This window comes from Labrus mixtus, chromosome 1 (genome assembly GCF_963584025.1).
Source record: "Labrus mixtus chromosome 1, fLabMix1.1, whole genome shotgun sequence".
NCBI classification, from domain to species: Eukaryota; Metazoa; Chordata; class Actinopteri; order Labriformes; family Labridae; genus Labrus; species Labrus mixtus.
In genome coordinates this window covers 35,192,593-35,214,879 of record NC_083612.1, presented here as the reverse complement: position 1 = coordinate 35,214,879, position 22,287 = coordinate 35,192,593, and the positions used below count along the sequence as shown (strand labels likewise).

General features: G+C 39.1%; 1 protein-coding gene across 1 annotated transcript; it reads left to right on the top strand.

Moving 5' to 3' along the window:
* The first annotated feature begins 3,570 nt into the window (after positions 1 to 3,570).
* On the top strand, positions 3,571 to 22,047 carry vps35 (VPS35 retromer complex component). Its single transcript, XM_061043170.1, has 17 exons — positions 3,571 to 3,677; positions 5,695 to 5,793; positions 6,505 to 6,601; positions 7,694 to 7,817; positions 9,227 to 9,409; positions 10,340 to 10,559; positions 11,862 to 11,945; positions 12,805 to 12,914; positions 13,099 to 13,195; positions 13,995 to 14,143; positions 15,374 to 15,581; positions 16,749 to 16,904; positions 17,103 to 17,225; positions 17,306 to 17,485; positions 18,248 to 18,487; positions 19,012 to 19,155; positions 20,760 to 22,047. Exons 1-17 carry the CDS (start codon positions 3,675 to 3,677, stop codon positions 20,937 to 20,939), a joined length of 2,397 nt encoding a protein of 798 aa, XP_060899153.1. The 5' UTR covers positions 3,571 to 3,674; the 3' UTR covers positions 20,940 to 22,047.
* The last annotated feature ends 240 nt before the right edge of the window (positions 22,048 to 22,287 follow it).

Below are 22,287 nucleotides of genomic sequence, written 5' to 3'. Positions count from 1 at the left end.
CGTTTACGGTAAATCCTACAGCTACATGTCAATTCCAACCATTTGGGATGTATCCCTGAGAGAGAGCAATGACTGTATAGAGCTTTTTTCCTTGTGAAAGTGATATGATGAGAGCTCTGCTCAAAGTGCTGTTTAAGGCTGTTAGTCCACTATTATTTCTAAAATAGAAATTCAGAATCATATTGATCAATGGAAATCAGATTATTTCTGCTGCCACTATTTGTAAGCCTAGTTTCATGTTATCTGATGGGAAACCTGACAAATAGATTTTTATATGAAACAGAATGAACAGCTTTACAATTTGCATAACAGTTTGTGCCTTAATGAACAGTAACAACAAGTAACACTTGCTTTTTTTGCTATTTTTTTCTAAAATGTGGGACTTTAGCACATCAGTTAACTTACAATATCTGCATATTTACATAAAGTATATCTTGTTTGCACCCCAAATATATATTGTTTATTTATTTATGTTTAGCAAAAGTCACATTGTTCGCTTTTGTTGTTTTATTTAAGAACATCATGGGCATTTATATGACCCTTTATTTTGAAGGCACAACCCAACTCTGACAAAGTGTGCGTATTCATATTCCATTAGGCTTGTAAAGAAATAATACAATTTGTAATAACATGCTGACAAATTTGAACCCAGATCCATGAAGTCAAACTAACCTGGGAACAAATGTAAACACTTTTTTTTGTTGTTGCTACAAATAGGGATTTCTTATTTATTTACAATGCAAAGATTCTGATTTTAATTTGTGAGCTCTGTAAATAAATCCTAGCAGAGGAGTGATTGGGGCACATTATATAGCTGAGTTGTACACAGGCACAGTGAAAAAATAAACGAGGTAATACAAACAAATCAATAAAACATAGCAGCAAGCGTCCTTGCTTATTATTCACCAGTACTGATGATCAGTCAGCCATTAAAGCATTAAAGCTTGTCCTCCTCTTTGTGATAACTGACACTAAAATGTTAACTGCGGCCCAGGTTCAAATCCAGCCTGTGGCTCCTTTCCTGCATGTCATTCCCCACTCTCTCTCTCTCGCCCTGATTTCCAACTCTATCCACTGTCCTATCTCTCAATTAAAGGTACAAAAAGCCCAAAAATAAATCATAAAAAAAAAAAAAAAAAAAACATTAGCTCCTCTGTGCTTTGTGCAGACTGAAACATCAGGCATTTCCCACATTTTCAACAGTCACAATGAAACATTAGGCTACATGTTATGCAGAATCTGTTTGCTATGCTTTAACAGATGTGAAAATAGTCTAATTCACAAAGCACCAGCAAAGGTTAAAGATGTACCCCTTATGTGGCTGCTAAACAAATAGTGTGTAAGGGCTCCTGCATGTTGTTAGTGTGATAATAAATAAGGTGATATACATTCACATGAGCCTCATCATGAAGAAGAAGTCAAACTCAAACAACCACAGTGCTCACATCCACATTCAGTGAGTGAAGATTTAACCAACTTCAGGAAGTTGATCCGACTGAAGTGCAGAATAAGCAGGTTTAGCCCATAGACTAGAACATGGATATAGTCTAAGTGACATCAACCATTGGTTTATGAAGTGCAGTTTTGACACCATTGTTTTTGGAAATCCTGTCTCATACTAGACACAGACAGAGAGCTGAAGCTGAGGCTGAAGTCTGTCAGATCAGCAACTCCCCTCAATGCACAACTTTTAATTTCATCAAATCAAAATGGATAAGTTAAAAAATTGTCCCCCTTTAATGTGAGCAACAATAAAGACCTAATTTTTTGTGTGTGATCTTTTAGTGAAATTAAACTGACCACCAATCATTGGTTCATCTGTTCACACACATTCCTCAATGATGTATGTTTGGTCTTTGCTAAGTTACTTGAGGAAACTGATAGCCTATCTTGTTCAATGTTTGAATTTTGATGGTTATATTTACAATTGTCTCAAATATTGTTGTAGGACTAGTGTTTCAGTCACATTTAACTCCAAGACATAATGTTAATGATAGATGAAGAATGAATACTGATGGACACAGCCTACTTTGACAAATATGAAGATTCAAGAGAGACTTTCTTTGAACCAGTCAATCCTATATAACCAGATTTTATTCATCTTCCATCATCACAATTTGCCCCATCTATGTGGGGAGAAAAGTCAATGTGCAGTATGAGCTGCTAAATATATTCACTGTTGTCACACATACTAGTATAAAATCAATGTTCTCTATAATTATACCCGTTAGGTGATTAATAGTTATTGTGAATCTCTTCTATTATATTTGATTTCTTTATATTTGTATATTGTTTATATTGAACTAATCATTTGTTAATCTTCATACTTTCCTGTTCTACTTTGGCAACATAGATTGCTGATCTGTCATGCCAATAAAGATGATTTTAATAGAAATTGAAGATGTTGCGCTTTCCTGGTCTACTCCTCCACTCAGCATTCTACATAATAATAATTATAACTTTATTTATATAGCACCTTTTAAAAACACAGGTTTACAAAGTGTTTTGACAAACAGCAAAAACAAGAACAAACTAAACCAAACACAAAAGAACATAAACAACACCAAGAACATAACAAATGCAAAATACTCAAAATAATTAAATACAATTCAACAGAAAAGAACCCAAAGTGCACGATACCCAACAGACATATATAACCCGACCATCACAAGAACCATGATAAGAACCCAACAACACGAGCTGAGACCAAGAGGAACCAAAGATTTAAAAAGAAACTAAAAGAGTTAAAAGCAAATCAAAAGATAACAGCAATAAGAAGGTAAGAGCAGTAAAAGAAATAGAAACAAGTGAATAAATAATCAAAAAAAACAATAATATTAATAAAAATAAAAAGTATATATAAATATAAAACATAAATACACAAAGTAAGATAATAAATGACCAAGTTAAAACACAAGAGGAGTTAAGATAAGAGCATAAATAAAGAGCATAAATAAAAGGACAGTAAGAAGTAAAAGAAGATAAAAATAGTAAAACCAGTAAGAAAAGACATTAAGAAGACGACATCACATAAAAGCTGTAAAAGTACGTTTTAAGAAGGGATTTAAAAGAATTGAGGGAATCAACTTCACCCTTTCACACACTTATGGATCCTTAATTGGTGGCAGTAGTACGCTCCCGAGACATTGGACTAAGCCAGTGGTGTCCAAACTTTTTTTCTTGCGGGCCAAAATTGTCGTGTTAGAATCGCTTGCGGGCCACAGGTTTTGTTTTTTAAAATATAGTTGAAAAAATAGTAAGGCTTTGTAGATCAGAATCAAAAGGCTCGCTAAAGAAACCCTTTAATAAAAGGAAATCAAATATTTTGAAAAAATAAGATAATGTGCCAATCTTAATCAAGGCCTTGGGCCAAAATCTTTGATTCTTCATTTGAAGTCACGGGCCGCAAAAAATCCCATCAAGGGCCGCAAATGGCCCTCGGGCCGCACTTTTGACACCCCTGGACTAAGCTCTTTCATTTAGTTTTTATAAACCTGAGTTAAATGGAGAAAACAACAAACTTCACATTAAGCATTGTGATGTTGGTGGAACAGTGGCCACGCCTCTCCTCTGCTGTTTGCAGCAGAGAGTTCAGACAGACCGTGAACGCAGCATTAATGTGAGTCACATGACAGGCCAGCCTCTCCGACTGACCAGATACACATCTAATAATCATGGTAAGCGTTTTTCTCTATAAACTTAAGATGTTATACATTAACACGTTTCCTTACGATACGTCTTTATCTTTGAATAAAGGAGCATATGATCTCTGGAGTCTAACGTAACCGAAAACTAGACAAAATGAGACTTGTGTGTGTGTGTGTGTGAGTGTGGCCTAACGAAACGTCAGACAGCTGCTTGCTAGGAGAACAACATACCAGCTGACAACAAGCCAGGAGAAAGACTACTAAAACCACCAACATGTTGTTTTATTCACCTTCTTGATTAAACATAATACCCAGTGTTAAGTGTCGGGTTAGATGTTTAATTACCTTAAGAGGTGACTGACAACTAAACGCTAGCTGTTGTTAGCATGCTGTTCCGCTTTGCTGTGTCATTTACACTTTAATCTAAATGTTTTATTCCTGACATCGTTTCAACATCAGCCAGAAGAAATAAGCAACATTGATATACGTATTTTGCTCAGGCAGTAATGACACCATCCGGGAACAAGTGCTACATGTGATTTAAAGGCTTCAAATAGAAACTGTTACTGGGCTGCGAAGTTGAGCACTCAAGTGCTTATGATGCATTCAGGTGCAATCCGGATATCCCGGTAATAGAAGTTTTCCTCCTAATCTCTAAGATGTTTTAAGTAAACAACATGGACGCCGTTTTTTTTTAAGCTTAAAATGTATTGATAAGTATATGTATAAGTATGAGTACATGTATATGTTGCTGTTGAAACACTTTGTAAATGTGTTGACATTGTTCCAAACGTGTTGTTGCACCTCGTCAAAAAAATCACTTAAAGGCCTACTACTGCATCACCTGGATTTGGAAGGGTTTATGGCAGGGATGGGCAACTTTGGTAACAGCAAGGGCCACATTCATTTAACTCTCACTGCCAGAGGGCCAAATTGTAGAATACAAAAACGATTACAGTCGATTATGTCTCAAATTTAACTCAACATATGCCAGGGATCAAACATTATTATGGACATATTTCTGGTTTTCATGATTTCATGGCAATTGACCTGAGGGTTGACGAGGGCCGCATGTGGCCCCCGGGCCGCCAGTTGCCCACCCCTGGTTTATGGTAATTAAAAAAGTTTTGGTAATTAAACTATAACTTTGTTTACACCCTGAAAAACTACTGCAGTTTAATGAAACAACAACAACAAATTAGGCTATGTAATAAATGCATCTTTTAGCATTTGAACAGTTGTCTGTTGTCAGAAAGGTTTTTACAACTTTTTCATTTTAAACAGTTAAGATTCATGTTCAATTTTTATGCCAATTTTCCCTTTACTATGATAGCTATGCCTTTGAGAGAAACCCAAATCCAAACAGGTCACATGACTGACATCACATGTTCTGGGATATAACTATTACACATGAGAAAATCGCAATTGCAATGGTAAAATGATATATCATTATTTCTATCTGTGCAGGTCACTATTCATGATAAGTAATTACAGCATGATGTCATGTTTCTTATTTTGTGTCTGTATGCAAAATTTGAATTGGTCAGACGTTTCACATCCTCAAACTAAAGTGTACCCATGCTCGCCATTTTTCATTCCACATTCTGATTTGAACTGGGCTAGACATGCAAAAAATGTAGAAAAAAAGAATTGACACCATGACTGCAGGGTTATTTTAAACAAACGGGGATGTGAAGATCGTTGGAAACAAAAGGTGAAGTTGTCACAGTTTGGATGAAGTGATGCGAAACAGCAGCCCTGTCACAAATCTTTGGAAATAATCTTGAGTCCTTGTCATTTTAAAATCGTTAAAGGCGTTTTAAAAGTGTTTTTCAAACTTATTTAGTTTCTCCATAAATGTAGCTAAATAATAAATTGCCATCATTTCAGACAGTCTGATGGATAAAGTCAACTGCTACTTAACTTATACCTGAAGATAAATCAGTTTATCATTTAAAAGTGATAACAATAAAGTTGATTAACTCTAAAAAATGACGGTAGACAAAGCAAAGAATTCAATGTGTTTTTTTTTCTTGTTGTATTACAGCCAACCACTCAGCAGTCTCCCCACGACGAGCAAGAGAAGCTTCTAGATGAAGCTGTCCAGGCTGTCAAGGTCCAGTCCTTCCAGATGAAGCGATGCCTGGTAGGATCATTTAAGTTCTTTCTAAATGTCTTTTTGTGGACAGCAGCTTTACCAGCTCAAAGGGAGAACACCGGCATCTCCAGCACACATTTTGGACCTTAGACATTTTCCTTTGGAACTTACCAATCACATCATGATTACCTATCAGACATTACAAGTCAATCGTTTATCTCATACATTTGTGTTTATTTTCTTCCCATGGGTGAAGGCCATGTTCCAGACCTTTGAATCTCTGCTAACATTTCAGTTTTTCAGTGATCAAATATTTATCTGATATGAATTGAAGTGGAACATCACTTTTGCATGCTGGCTTCAGAGTCGGTGTAGGTATGAGTACATCACAAGAGTAATCGCATTTTATACAAAACAACCTGTTCTATTTAAACGTGTACATTTATGGAGAGGATGCAGTGTGTGCATGTGTGTGCATGTCTGAAAACAGACGGTGCGATGTGCCCTCGGTTTCACACACACACCTCTGCACCATTTGCATAGAAATTAATTCCTCCTCCTCTGCAGCACTGCTGTGTATATATATATATGTATAGTACATCGGGTTTCCTTCCTTCATTAGCAAAAGTTCACTTGCTCGCTGTGTTTTAGGGTTACCAAATACTGTTGTGATGCCATTGTGTCAAAACTGGTATAAAGTATTGTTGTTTTTTCTTTTCAAATGTCATGGTTTTGATTCTGTTTATGTGTGGCCTATAGGACAAGAACAAGCTGATGGATGCTCTGAAGCATGCTTCTAATATGCTGGGTGAGCTGAGGACCTCCATGCTGTCTCCAAAGAGCTACTATGAGCTCTGTATCCTTTTCACTTACTCTTTATGCATCGCACCTTTTTCAACCTGTGGATTACTGAAATGTGACCTTTATCTTCTTTAAACCTGTCTGACTGTCTAAATGTTAGGGCGTACTCACACTAGGCAATCCATACTACTCAAAAGCCCTTTGAGTAGAACTTTATTAAATCCCTCTTCAGTGGAAAGAAAACAAGCCTTTTTAGTGGCCACACTTTAATCGGCTCATTTGTTCATAAAGATTATATTTGCAGCCCGTACAGCTGAAGGCTGAGGAAACAATCACCAACTAATATAAACCTCTTTTCCATTTGAAAAACCAAAGCATCTCAAACTCGGTTCTAGATTTACAAATACCAGATCCTTTTGTGAAAAGAGACGTATGTGCTTGCTCATGATGTAGTAACATCCATCAGATTTAACAAAGACTTCTTCTGGATGACTGATCATTCCTCCATTTGTTTTAAAACCCTTCTGCACCAATCCAGAACTCCCGCTGTGAGGAGCATATGTGAACGGCTAGGTCAGGAGAATCTCCGGAGAAGTCCTCCTGTAAATATCTAGATATTATCTGGAGTGCAGATGTGAAAACGGCTTCTGATTGAGTCTTGCAGATGTGCATCAGTTAGTTATGTTCTGTGTTCTTAATAAAGTTTATATCAGAAAACGCTGATTCACACAGATGGGTTGAACCAAACAGAACCTTTAGACTCTTTGTTGTTGTGTTAAGGGTCTTTAGTAAACAAGATCTGCACACCGAGAAGCTCCCGTTTGAAAGATTTATTAAGTGACCTTTACTTTGACCTCAGACAGGTCAAGTTTATAAAAAAATATGGTTTTAAAATGTTACATGCATGTTAGTAATTTTTGTATTGATGCAAGTGTGATTTAATAAATAAACAAGCTCTGTCATGATGATGCATGGGGTTTAGATAGAGTGTGTGTGTATTGGGCTATGAGTGCTGTCAGAAGTTGGGGAGTGTATCCAGTGATGTTCCTGAAAACATGAGGACAGAGGCTGCTGTACCATTTTAAATGTAGCACAGCGATGGATTATTGTGTGTAGATGGTTCTGCAGTCCCTAACGGTCTTTTCAGATATGGCTATCTCTGATGAACTTCACTACCTGGAAGTTTATCTGACTGATGAGTTTGCCAAGGGACGTAAAGTGGCAGATCTCTATGAGCTGGTCCAGTATGCAGGCAACATCATTCCCAGACTGTGAGTTTCAACCATCTTTCCTTCCAACTGTCATAAACACTTTGAATAGACTCCCTCCATGCACATACAGTGGACCTGTGGTTCAGAACAAGAGTCAAGTAGTGGGAAGAGACCTTCAAATAGTCAATCTGAATAATCTCACATGCTTCTTATCACAGTTAGTTACATAACATATATAACACCAAGAAATAACATGGTTATGTAAATCCATTGACCTGGCTTCTTACCTCTTGAATCTCTGAAAATTATCTCTCCACTTGTCCACTTTATATAGCTCATGTTAGTGATCAGCAGGGGTACCTGTGTGTTTAAGAAGGAAAAAAAAGTACATCATGTCTTATGTTAAATGCATGTGTTGTTCCACTGGGATAATATATACACTGCTCAAAGGCATCACTTAGTGGGCACAGTATAACACCAAGTCAGTTAAACTTCAGGGATATCAGTCTGTCCATTAAAAAAAAATGATGGGGAATCAGTTTCACCTGCTTTGGTGCAAATGAAATTGACAACAGGTGCAATGGAGAGGCTTAAGCAAGACAAGCACCAACAGCTCCTCCAGGATGGCACATCTATACATGCGGTCTTTGCTGTGTCTCCCAGCACGGTCTCAACAGCATGGAGGAGAAACCAAGAGGCTGGACATCAATCCAGAAACAGGAACAGTATCTGCCTCTTGTGCTAGGAGGAACAGGAAGAGCACTAACAGAGTGCAGAGCCCTACCAAACAAATATGATACAGGCATAGTGACCTAAATCCAAATGGCTGCCTTTGGGGGCGCCATGTATCTGTGCATTGAACACCACCATGCACCGCCAACAGACTCATTCCAACAAGCTCAGTCCAGGAACTGTCTGATGCTATGATCCCGGTCTGGGAGGAGATACCTCAGGACACCATCCACAGACTAATAAGGAGCAGGCAATGTTGGGAGTGCATAAAGTCACATAGGGGCCATACACACTGGCTTAGTTATGACTGTTGGATCGGACTGTGATTTTAATTTTTTACTTAAATATTTGCTGTGATTTTTAAATCCAGCCCTTAATGGGATGATGAGTTTGGTTTCCATTGAACACTATGTTCTCAACAAATTATACAATGTACATCAGTAAATATTTTCAACTGTAATAATTGGTTCATGAACATGTGTTGTGTGACTTAAATGTTCCCTTAAATATCTATTTATCGTTTTTGGCTGTGACACGGTGGCACACCTGCTCTGAGTCAAGGATGAAGAAAGCTCCTATGCTCGTCTCTTTACATGGTCTAAATATTCTTTCTTGAAACAGTATTTTGTTCAATACCTGTTTAGTAATTCCACTTCATAGCCAGTAGGGGGGGTCAGTCCCTGTCTGTCTGATAAATGATGATAAAGTGCCGTTTTTCCCTTTCCTTTCCCCTCCAGCTACCTGCTAATCACGGTGGGTGTGGTGTACGTCCGCTCCTTCCCCCAGTCTCGTAAGGACATCCTGAAGGACCTTGTTGAGATGTGTCGTGGTGTCCAGCATCCGCTCAGGGGTCTCTTCCTCAGAAACTACCTGCTGCAGTGCACCCGCAACATACTGCCAGATGATGGAGAGCAGCCAGAGTAAGTCCAGCTTTGTGTTTCTCTTCATTTGGACTTACACATAGCATGCTGTGTAGACCCATAAGAATCCAATGCTCGTCTACTAAAGTGAGAAATGCCACCAGAATGAATGTGGCCATTACCAAATGTCCTTTAGTTACCTGTGGCTTTATTAAGATAGGCCACAGAGAATACCCAGCCTTAATTAGAACTTTAAGCTGAGCTAACCACATTCTGGTTGAGGAACTAGTCAGAGTGCTGGCACGGAAGCTAGGCTAGACGTCGCTGCAGAGCCATTTTGTACCATGTAATTTAGCTGTTTTTAACGAGCTAAAAAAAACAATGAAGATTTAGATGAATGCTATATTTTAGAACATTTTCAGGGCTCGACTATACAGTCAGCAAACCAAGTGAGTGAAACTTTCAAGACAAAGTTCCTTTGGCTCTTCTGGTTTTTGAACAATTTTAAGAAGGTCTGTGAAACATCAGCTGTTCAGTACGTCAGGGAACTCTGGATGGTGAGTGAAGAAGACTGCAGGCATATGTTAGTCACTGGTATCCCCTGATCCAGAAAGGTCTTTTTACCAATTCCCACTTGCAGACACGGGCTGACAGTTTATACTCATACACCACCAAGTAACGTTAGATCCCTTCTCTCCTCCAGTTTCCACAGAGGTTTCCCCCTCTCTCTTTCAGACCTGTTGAATGTCCATCAGCAGAAGTGTTTAATTAAAGTATCCTCTTCTAAAATGACTTTAAAAAAAAAAACTATAATATCGTCATTTCTATGTCAGTTTTTCTTAAAATATTTCTGTGGTACTAATGGCCCTGTAAAGCCTCCCCCTTATACAAACAGTTTGATGGATATTGAGCTTCTCATTTCATCTGGAAAAGGAAGAGACATTTCTACATGAATCCCTGTCTTTAAATGTTTTTTTCTTTACTCCACAGGGGAACAGAGGAGATGACCGGTGATATCAATGACTCCATTGACTTTGTCCTCCTGAACTTTGCGGAGATGAACAAGTTGTGGGTAAGAATGCAGCATCAGGGTCACAGCCGAGACCGAGAGAAGAGGGAAAAGGAACGACAAGAACTTCGGATTCTGGTCGGCACTAACCTGGTTCGCCTCAGCCAGCTGGAGGGGGTCAACGTGGACAAGTACAAACAGGTGTGTGTGTGTGTGTGTGTGTGTGTGTGTGTGTGTGTGTGTGTGTGTGTGTGTGTGTGTGTGTGTGTGTGTGTGTGTGTGTGTGTGTGTGTGTGTGTGTGTGTGTGTGTGTGTGTGTGTGTGTGTGTGTGTGTGTGTGTGTGTGTGTGTGTGTGTGTGTGTGTGTGTGTGTGTGTGTGTGTGTGTGTGTGTGTGTGTGTGTGTGTGTGTGTGTGTGTGTGTGTGTGTGTGTGTGTGTGTGTGTGTGTGTGTGTGTGTGTGTGTGTGTGTGTGTGTGTGTGTGTGTGTGTGTGTGTGTCATTTCCATATTAGCGACTTACAGCATTAGGCAGAATGTGCGACATCTTACACATAAATCAAGTATATCATCTGTACATGTCTCTCTGAGTCATGACTATCTGCAGCCCGCCCAGTTGTTCTGACTTGGACTTTTGAGATTCATATAGTTTTTTGTTTTTTTTGCAGTGAAAAATGAACCCATTACTGATACGTGTTTATAAAGGGAAGAAATGTGGTGGAATACAAATGGATCTTTTCTATGTTGATTGCATTGTTAATTAGTAAAACAATCAGACATCATCATCTGCTCTGCTTAAGGAGCTGCAGTCAGTGCTGAGAGGAAAGTCAGAAAGCCCTCTGCTGGTTAGACAATGTAATGGCATCAGGCTTAATTGCCCCGAGAATTGTTTACTGTATTCTGTTAAAAAGTTTTCATGACAAGACATTTTCGGACACATATAAATATATTTGTGATAGGCCCATATCTGTGCAACAATATCAGTTGATAGTATATTGGTTGGGCTTTTATTGTTATAAAATAATCAAATTGATAAGAAGGCTGAAAGTTTAGTTGATTTAAGTTCACTGTGGACCGTTGTCAAGTGTGCTCTCTAACATTAGACAAGGGTCCAAAGGGACTGAAATGGTGTGTCAGTTTCTAATAAATGGTGATGCTGAGCCAGAGCAGTGTGCAGGATTTTAAAAAAAAGAAGAAAAGAAAATAGAATTTAAAGCCACAAATTAGAAAAGTAGGATTGTTTGTTATTCTTAATTCTAAGTATATACATTTTTAATGTATAATTTTATATTTTCTTTATATTGCCATCCATCTTGCAGAAAGAAAAGGTATCACAACGTCAGTTTCCCAGCATCTGCTGCCTTAGTCAATATTCTGCTTTTATCATTTTCAATGTTTTTTTTTTTCATGACACATTAATTAAAATGAACCCAATTTTAACACAGCCCTAAATACTTTACAATCATTTTCAATATTTTTGAACCTTTTGTTTTTCCCTCCCACAGATTGTTCTTGCTGGAGTGTTGGAGCAGGTTGTGAACTGCAGGGACTCGTTGGCTCAGGAGTATTTAATGGAGTGTATCATTCAGGTAGACACCGGGGGTTCATTCAGCCAAATGTAAATCATGTTTAAACTCGTGCAGTGATTTTCCAAAGTGTTCTCACCTCCTTAAGCGTAAAAGTTATTTCTTCATCTGACATGAGGTGAAATCAGCTGTAAATATAAAGAGGTGCTGTTGATCCAACTTGTCATCAGCCAACCCTTCACTGATTATTTGGACAGGTTTTGATGCAGCAAACGGCTTTTTCTAATAATGTACTGGTACTGACATTTAAATATGATTGACTTCTGCAAATAGAGGTCAAGTGAGGAAGAAAGAGAAATGGAACAGTCTTCATGGGAGAGTTGAAAATGTAATTCTATGGTTTATTTAGTTCACTAGTGTGGATCAGAAATATGAAAAGCACTCCTTTATCGACTTTAAACACTAAGAAAGTGTTTGGTTTGAAAAGTTTTAATGTCTGCCAGCAGCTGCATTTGTCAAAGTGTATTATGAGATGGCTCTTCATTATCGTGATGAAGCTGATGGCTGCAGCAAAAGGGTAGACTAGTCTGCATCACTGCACTGGATCCAGTTCTAGGTTTTTATTTTTTCAATTTTAGTGTCAGAACAGTAGAAGAGAAAGAAGTAGCAAACATAACATTTTAAAGTGTTTTAAAAGGATTTTTATAGTTAGATTTAAAGTTTTGATTTAAAAATGAAAATATATATTCAAACAATATTGCAATAACATTTGAAGACAGATTCCCTGTGTTGCCTATGATGTTATTTTTGGCAGACTGTGAATTAAAAAAGAACAGTTTTGGGTTTGTTCTATAGATAAATTGACAATATGAAGTATAAGCACATGTGTACACTCCTGACATGAATGAGTCTGTCTTGATAGGTTTTCCCAGACGAGTTCCACCTTCAGACCCTGAACCCTTTCCTCCGCTCCTGTGCCGAGCTCCATCAACATGTCAACGTCAAGAACATCATCATTGCCCTGATTGACAGGTACAGTTTGACACACTAGTGTCCATTTGAAATGAAGCCAGGAAGAGCTACATAATCTTAAGCTTGGAGTGAATTTACAGATACTCCAGAAAATGTGATCACAAAAAGCAGAAACAACAATGTAGGCAGTGGTGGACTATTTCTGTCTGAGAGTCATGAGGGTAAACGTTGGTTTGTTTTTCAGACTGGCTCTGTTTGCTCATCGAGAAGATGGCCCTGGAATCCCAGCTGAGATCAAACTGTTTGACATCTTCTCTCAGCAGGTGGCCACAGTCATCCAGGTAAGAACATCAGCTTTACCTGCTCGCTAAGACGAGTCAGGCTTGACAAGAGTCAGGCAAACTGTGCTCTATGTAAGATGGGTTCATTGTAATGAGACACAACTTAATCTTTTGTTTCAATCCCATCACCATTGAAGGTCTATTATTTCTTCTTCTACATCACTTGTTTTTAAAGCGTGTTTATGTGGCTAATATTGACTTGAATGCAGTCACAGTATGTACCTATTTGCTCTCTCTCTTACTTTTTACAGTTGACAGTGAAGGATGATAGTTGCATGTTACAGAAGAATATGCATGTTCGCCTGTAATTTCAGAAATATTTATTAGAGCCTGACTGATTAATCCTGATATTAGCATATCCAGTGACTATTGGTAAAGGCTAATTTTAACGCAGATATGTGCCGATATTACTAGATTTATTCACCAAATAGCATTTCATTTCAGTTTCATTGTATTACACTAGCAGTTCTCTTTCACCAGCAGAGGGCGCTGTATGGATTTCAACAAGCATTATCACGCTTTAGTGTCAAGCGGTGACGCGCGTACATGCAGTTACTTTCTAGTTGAGTGACCATCTTGTTGTCTTTAGTATAAATCTTTTCCACAAGTGTTTGATAACTGCATTTGAGTGATCAACACAATAAATGTGTACATCTATATCTATCTATCTCTACAGATCGAACATAGATCTAAGAAAGATATCGGCCGATATATCGGTATCTGATTTTTAAAAAAACATTCTGGTGTCAAATATTGTGCTGACACAGCAAATGTTTTGATTCTGTTATTCCTGCTTCAGTCTCGCCAGGACATGCCATCAGAAGACGTGGTCTCCCTTCAGGTCTCGCTCATCAACTTGGCCATGAAATGCTACCCTGACCGGGTCGACTATGTGGATAAAGTACTGGAGGGAACTGTGGAGATATTCAACAAGCTCAACTTGGAACAGTAAGTCCTCAAAGTCCTGACACACTGCAGATAAAACAACAGGATAAGTTCTGTTTGCTGCACCTTGGCGCCCATTCAAGGTCTCTGAGTGCAGCTGCAATGTTGTAAAATGCCCGTAGTACATAGCCAGCTTGATCTGCAGCCTTCTGTTTCACTCTCTCTAAGTGTTAAAGCATGTCCACTATATAGTCTAGTTGGGCTTCTTGCTCACTCACTCTTATTCTCTTCTGTGCTTCATCTGTCACCATCCTCTTGTGTCTCTTAGAATAGAATAGATGTTTATTGCCATTTGCACAGGTACAGGACAGTACAGGTACATTTGAATTCTTGTGAGTCAGCTTCTACAAAAAAGTTAAAATTATATATAAAATAGAATAGCATTATAAGAAAAAAAGAGTAGAAAAGTACAAATAAAATAAATTAAAATAAACTGTACAGAAGCTATACACTGTATTAAAGCAAAGATATAATACACAAAATAACAAAGGGGAACACTGTACAATGAAATGAAAATATAAATATGTTTTCTTGTCTCTACTTTCTACATCTCTTATTGCGCCTGAGGTTATTGCACACATATTTTTCACATTATATAATTGCACTGTTTTTAGTTTTTAAGGTTAATATTGCACACTTGTATTGCACTGTGAGGTGGTCAACTGTCCATTTAGTCTGTGAGGTGTGGGGTGAAGTACTTCCTTCCCATCTTAATGTCCTGTGCTACAAGTCTCACAGCAGCAGGGAAAAAGCTGTTGTGGTAGCCTCAGACATTGTATCAAACAGTACAGAGACCTTGTTCTTTTTAACTGAAGGCTGCTCTGTGAGCTAGTACTGTAAAGCTGTACTCACTTCATGCTAGAGAACCGTGTTCCACTGCCATATTTTGGGGTCTATATGACAAATTGTGACATAGCAAAGTACAAAGACTATTAATCCTAAAGTCCCCAGAACCTGTTGATTTAAACGTATCATAATTACCCCTAACCCCCCCTCCAACCCAACCCCTGTCGTCCAGATTTCAGGGTCTGGAACTGTTCTGGCGCACATGAGTGAAAACGGCTTAAAATAATCAACAGCTGTATGTGATGAACTAAACCATCACACTCATTTCACATTTTGACTCGATATAAACCATTCAAACAGTATGACTAGGGCATCCTCGTACAGAATATGTTTACTCACTTTGCTAGATGTATGACTTTGACCCTTTCCATCTTTTCCCTCCTACAGCATAGCAACAAGCAGCGCAGTGTCAAAGGAGCTAACCCGACTGTTGAAGATCCCAGTGGATACCTACAACAACATCCTGACCGTGCTGCAGCTCAAGCACTTCCCACCACTCTTTGAGTACTTTGACTATGAGTCACGCAAGAGCATGAGCTGCTATGTGCTGAGCAACACGCTGGAGTACAACACCACCATCGTGGCACAGGAACAGGTCAGATTTCAAGAAAGACTATAGAGTGAGGTCATTTTGGGATTGTGACAGGACGGGCAGTCACTTAAAACAGACATTTTATACCACTTTGACTTCCATGCCTTCTTCTGTTATTTACAGTTATCCACAAACACCCCTGTTTATACATGGCAGCCATCATGCACACACACATTTAACAATATTTTTATTGAAATTTGTACATATATTTTTACACATATAACTGAACTACAATAAACACATTTAACACACACAAATACAAGACCTACATAAACATTACAAAAAATAAATAAAGAAACAAGCACTCAACACACAGCGATCTTAAAAGGATCATGTGCTCTGATGACAAAGAAACTCAATAAAGGTTTCCACATATTTTCAAATTCTTTTCTCCTTCCTTTAGTTATCTAAGTCAGTCTCTCCAGTGTAATACTAGATGCCATCTCCTTCATCCATACGCTTATCAAAGGCACATCAGTTTTCATGCATGCAGAGTTAAAAGCAAATATATCTCTAGCCTTAATCTCCACTTAATGAAGAGCTTTGTCAAACCAAGTGTAACACTGAACCTACCAACAGCTGGTTAGAACAGCCTGAAACTCATGAAAGCATCTGGCTTTGGCAGGGCAAAGCACAAGAGATGTATCAAGTAAATGGTAAATGGACTTGAGCTTATATAGCGCTTTTCTAGTCTTCCGACTACTCAGGGCGTGGTCACACTGGTCATCTGTACCGCGCTGTACCCAAACACAATTCCCCCGCTGGCCGGCGCGGCCCGCAGTCACACTACACAGGACTATCCGTGCCTAAGCACGATTACCTCTTGTACATAACGTCTTAATACAACACATGCACGCTTTATGTTATTATGAAGCGTGCTCAGTTTACAAACAGGCGGGGGAGAGAGAGAGAGAGAGAGAGAGGACACATTGGACATGTTGCCCAGCTCGGGATCGAACCCTCGACCTTCCGGTTGAGAGGCGATGACTCTACCAACTGAGCCACAGCCGCCCGAGGGTAGCATTTCCAAGTTAGCATTTCTGTATGATAATGGGAAAAACGAAGGCTCTGTCTATTCATGAGTGTGTCCCTGTGCAGGATATTTGACTTGTATGTGATTAGCTCATTGTTAACTTTTATTCTTTGCACTCCCTCACTGGTCTTTTCTAGGTGGACGCCATCTTGAACTTGGTATCAACACTGATCCAGGACCAGCCTGACCAACCGGCTGATGACCCTGACCCGGAGGACTTTGCTGAGGAGCAGAGCCTTGTGGGTCGTTTCATCCACCTGCTCCACTCTGACGATCCTGATCAGCAATACCTTGTGAGTGTTTTCTTCCACAATTTGTACCTCATGTACCAAATAAAAAGATACAATGGTAAACTACAGCATGCTTTAGAAAACTTTAAAAATTCAAACCTTTGAAGTTGCTCCTAATTTTACAACTTTCTTATTCCAAAGTGTAACTTTAAGATTAGTTGTCTGTTGTTCATTGAAGTCATTATTCTTATTTGTTGGCAGATTTTGAACACGGCCAGGAAACATTTTGGTGCAGGTGGAAACCAAAGGATTCGCTACACACTCCCTCCTTTGGTGTTTGCTGCCTACCAGCTGGCCTTCAGATACAAAGAAAACTCCTCATCGGTGTGCACACATTCTCTTTGACTGCATTTGTGATGCTGCCTATCTTTACTTGACATTGTTTCAAACTTTTCTCACATCAGGATGACAAGTGGGAAAAAAAGTGCCAGAAGATCTTTTCCTTCGCCCACCAGACCATCAGTGCACTTATCAAGGCTGAGCTTGCTGAGCTGCCTCTTCGACTCTTCCTGCAGGGGGCGCTGGCTGCAGGGGAGATTGGCTTTGAGAACCATGAGACTGTAGCTTATGAGTTCATGTCACAGGTAAACCATTTACTATTTTACAAATTCTCTGTTGTTTGAATCACTTAAGGCCTCAGACTTGCAGAAAGTTCAGACAGGTGTCCGAGAGGTTTGTCCTACTTTGACATGTTTTAGAAAATGATACAAAATGTTTTGAAGTTGCTTCAGTAGATTGCATGACCTCACAGGTATAAGATGGGCTGCAGTGTAACATTTGTGTAACACAACAAACTGAGGCAGCAGCTCCTGTGATCTGTAAAATGACTGTTTCTGTAAATAGCCTTGTTTCTCAGAATAGAGCGATGGTAATAGCTGTGCCTGGTTAATAAAAATGTTACTAAAGGAGCAACTTCAGAACATGACGTATTTATTAGTCGGGATATGCACGATAACTCAACTTCATCATCCTCACTATGTTGCACTAAAATGACTTGTCCTTTAAAGTAGGCCAGCATTTCCTAGCGGGTGCTGTAGCTGCGATTAATGGGCCTGCTCTCCCCGCTCTACATCCCAAATGTAAACCAGCACAGTGGATGGACGGTATCTAATAGAAGCAGCTGTGTCAGGTTAATGTGGCATATCAACCAGGCAGTCCATGATGAGCACATGCAGCACAGGCATGTTGACGTTAACCTGAAAATCCAAGGACTAACAGATACCCAAAAAAAAATATTAAACGGTCGACCCGAGGGATACCTTTCTATCAGTCTTACATATTTGTCCCACCCTTTGTCTCATTTCTGTTCATCCTCTAACCCAGCCTGTCCTTTGTCTCCTCTCCAGGCCTTTTCGCTGTATGAGGATGAGATCAGTGACTCTAAAGCCCAGTTGGCAGCCATCACACTGATCATCGGTACCTTTGAGCGGATGCGGTGTTTCAGTGAAGAAAACCACGAGCCGCTGAGGACCCAGTGTGCCCTGGCTGCCTCGAAGCTGCTGAAGAAACCCGATCAGTGCCGAGCCGTCAGTATCTGTGCTCACCTCTTTTGGTCAGGCCGCAGTACTGACAAAAATGGTGAAGAGGTGTGTATGATTAGTTTTGTTAATCACCACTTCACATGTTAATAATGTCCATGGAGTTAATGAATCGAGCGTCATGAAGCACATCTCTTGGTTATTGATGCAGTAAGCTGCTGTGAACATGACAGCTTTAGTCATGTTTGTGTTTCTGTCCTTATCTGAAATAAAGCAGTGACAGGAAAACAAAATCAATATTTTGAAATAGCTGGCTTCCTGTTGGGCTTATGGAGGCTTCCAGCTGCTTTTATTACAAGTGTGGACATGACATGCATGCTTACCAAATCTTTCTCAACTTCTTCATAGAAATGATGTAGGGCTAACTAACAGACAACATGTTTCAACACTTCTGATATATATTATAAATGCAATTGATTTTAAACAATGAAGAAAGTAACCATCTTTCTGTGTTTGTGCCCTGATAATATTTAATAAGTATAATATATAATATTTCTGTAGGTTTCTGACATCACTGTATTCACATATTTTGATGCACGAGTCATTCCTAACAACTGATGATGCATCCGCAGATCCGCGACGGTAAGCGGGTGATGGAATGTCTAAAGAAAGCTCTGAAGATTGCAAACCAGTGCATGGACCCATCGCTGCAAGTCCAGCTGTTCATTGAAATCCTCAACAGATACGTTTGCTTCTACGAGAGGGAAAACGATGCGGTAGGACAAAAACAAATGTTACAGAGTCTGCTTTTACAAGCTTTGCTGTGAGCAGCTGTGAGTTAGTTTTACTGTAGTTACTCTGCTTTGATCTGGTTTCATGTAAATAAGATACCATGGTGCTGTCACATAATACAAATAATGAAGTTCAACAGATTTCTTATTGATAACCGTTACATACTAATAATGTCTGAAAGAGACCTACGCGTCTTCCCCCCAAAGTCATCTTTAAAGAGAGAGAGTAAGCAAAGTCTGACTCATGGGTATGGGTATTTAGAGACAGGGGAAATTGCAGAGCAGACGGGTGAGATGGTGAATTTAAAGCCTTATGATATGCTTATGATAGAGCTGTTAGAAATGTTCAGAGCAACAGTTTTGTTTGTATTCATGCTTGTGGTAAGCCACAACTATGCCTCAAGAACTTTCTAATATGAAGAGAGCAAATAGTAGCTCAGCCACTTTTCATTTGAGTTCCTGTCTGACCTTTCACCCCACAGACACAGAGAAGAGGGCCAGACTGTATGGTGACTGCCCAGTTAATCCCAAAAACAGCTGTGCATATGTCATGTTTATGATGCATTGTGTGTATTTTTGAACGTGTTGACACATTATATCATCACTTGACATTTGCAAAGCCTGTGTGTCTTTGCTATACTGCCACCCACTATCTCTGAGCAGAACAGCAAACAAGTAGAAGTACAGGGACCTGCCTGAAAAGCTCTGTGACATTATCATCAGGATACGTTTCATTCAGTTTTACAGGCTCGGTGTTCTGGGAACAAAAGTCATTTAATAAAATCAACTATTGGAAACCACATGCTGTGTCTCTATTGAAAATATGTTTAGAATTACATATTAATTAATTACAATTATATATATAAATACATAGGGACATTATGCTAGTTATATTAGGTTAATTATGACTTATTCTTTAACTTAATTTGAAGTTTGCTCACGATTGACATATATTCACTTAACCTAGTTTCCCTGAAGTTCTCATATCTACACACACCTGCACCTCTCGTCTCTTTAATACACAAACTAACCCTCTGTGTGTCCGCTCCTTTGACAATGTTCATCAGCAGAAAAACACAACTACCTTCTCAAAAAAGTTTCACAAACCATTCTGCTGCTCCACACTTGACTCTCTCTCTCTATCTCTCTCTTTCTCTCTGGTTTCCTAAAGCTGCAGAGCATGTGTCTGCAGGGTAGAGAGCGGATGCAGATCGTCCACTAGTTTATCAATTTTCAGATGGGGATCTTGAACAGAAAAATTGCTGCATTGATAATCATTATCTTAAAAAATCACCATCCCCCCCTCATCTGTCGGTTAACTTAACCTACTTTTGAGCTAGCTTGTTCTCTTGTCTCCCCCTCGTACTGCAGCTGAGAGTGACAGCTGGCCTCAGTCAAACTGGTGCAAGGCTAAGTTTGCATATTTTCAGTTCTGAACTCAGCTTAAATATGTTGATTTTACAGCTAACTGTCAGATTTGGTGCTCTGAAATCATTATTAACCTTCAGAACAACTAGAAATGTCCTCTATGATGTTTAAAACAATGTAAATACCAAACTTACACCGTCTCTCATTCTCCACATGTCCAGGTGACCGTCCAGGTATTAAACCAGCTGATCCAGAAGATCAGGGAAGATCTCCCCAACCTGGAGGCCAGTGAAGAAACGGAGCAGATCAACAAACACTTCCACAACACACTGGAGCATCTTCGTCTGCAGAGAGAATCCCCCGAGTCCGAGGGCCCCGCCTATGAGGGCCTGGTCCTTTAAAACTCTTTCAGATGTTTCACAATGTTATGAATATAAAACTGTAGGCCAGGATTCAAAATAAATGTCAAGAAGAGCTAAAAGAAGTCACTCATTTCCTCCTCATTATCTTTCACTGGCACAACATTTATGACGCAGCTCGGAGGTATTTGAGGCGAGTCTTAGGCACCAATCCTTTATGAATTCCTTTTTGACCAACTTTGTGTTAACCTGTACCATTGTATTTTTTAGAATTATAATCAGATTTTGGTTTCTCCCTGCTCGCTTTGTTCACATCATTCCATAAGGAGAGTGACTGTATTAACAACATGTATAAAGTCTGCAGAAAGTGCTGTTCAGTATGTGTGAAACAGGTTAGGACCGCACATGCAAACATTGAAAGTCCCATTTAAAATGTGCCCATAGTTCAAGAGCAGCATCTTTTCACCTTTTTAAACTTTGTTGAATTTTAAGTTAATAATCGTGAAGCATTTTGCATGATCCTCAAGTCTTCTGCTAGCCAGGCTGAGATGAAAAGAAAATACAAACAACCCCATGAATCAAATAACCAAGATAGGGTTCATATTTTTAAGAAGATCCTATCCTTTCATACTCACGCAGTAACACAAGATTAGTCTCTGTTGGCTCCATATTTCATGTGCTGGTTTATTTATGGACTCCTCCTCAGTGCGTCGACATGTTCAGAACTGCAGCATGTGTTTGTATGCTTTAGTGTGCATAAGGTCAGGTTTTACTCTTTAGGAGTCCAACCATCCACAATGTCAGACTTAGTCAATGAGTAAAACAATGTTTTCTTGGTGATGCTGTCCTTTCAGATCCATCTCTCGTGTAGGGGTTGCAACAGTTCCTCAGGATTTGCTCACTAGTTGACAGTTGCTTTAATGATGTAAAAGTTTGTGTGTAAAGTTTTGAAATGGTTTGCTGCAGCCTGACAGTTCCTGCTGATCTCTCTTTCTAAGCTCTTTTGTTGATTTGTTGAAGGCAGTATGGAGCACTTTCTCTCCCCTAATGAAACCTATGTAAACCCACGTGTGAATCAGATCAAGAAAACAACCTTAAATTATAGAAATTATTGTTGTCACTTGCTGAAATAAAATTAAAATTAACAATACCAAGTTTGTATTTTGTGGAATGTATGCACAATATTTGAATAAAATCTAATCATTTTATTATTTGGGGTTCCTACACAGAACAGAATCAAATATGTGTAATTTACGGGTGTGGAAAGTGTGGAGAACGATTAATTCCCAGACTATTACAGAAGATGAACACTCTGTCATAATAAATCAATCATAATAGGCTGAGTGCTTTTGTTGGGATTTGGGATATAAGATCTATCAATGTTGATACA

Coding starts and splice junctions, on each gene's coding strand:
- vps35 (XM_061043170.1), top strand. Junction 16,905..17,102: donor ATCCTGATCAGCAATACCTT/GTGAGTGTTTTC, acceptor ATTTGTTGGCAG/ATTTTGAACACGGCCAGGAA. Junction 19,156..20,759: donor ACGAGAGGGAAAACGATGCG/GTAGGACAAAAA, acceptor CCACATGTCCAG/GTGACCGTCCAGGTATTAAA.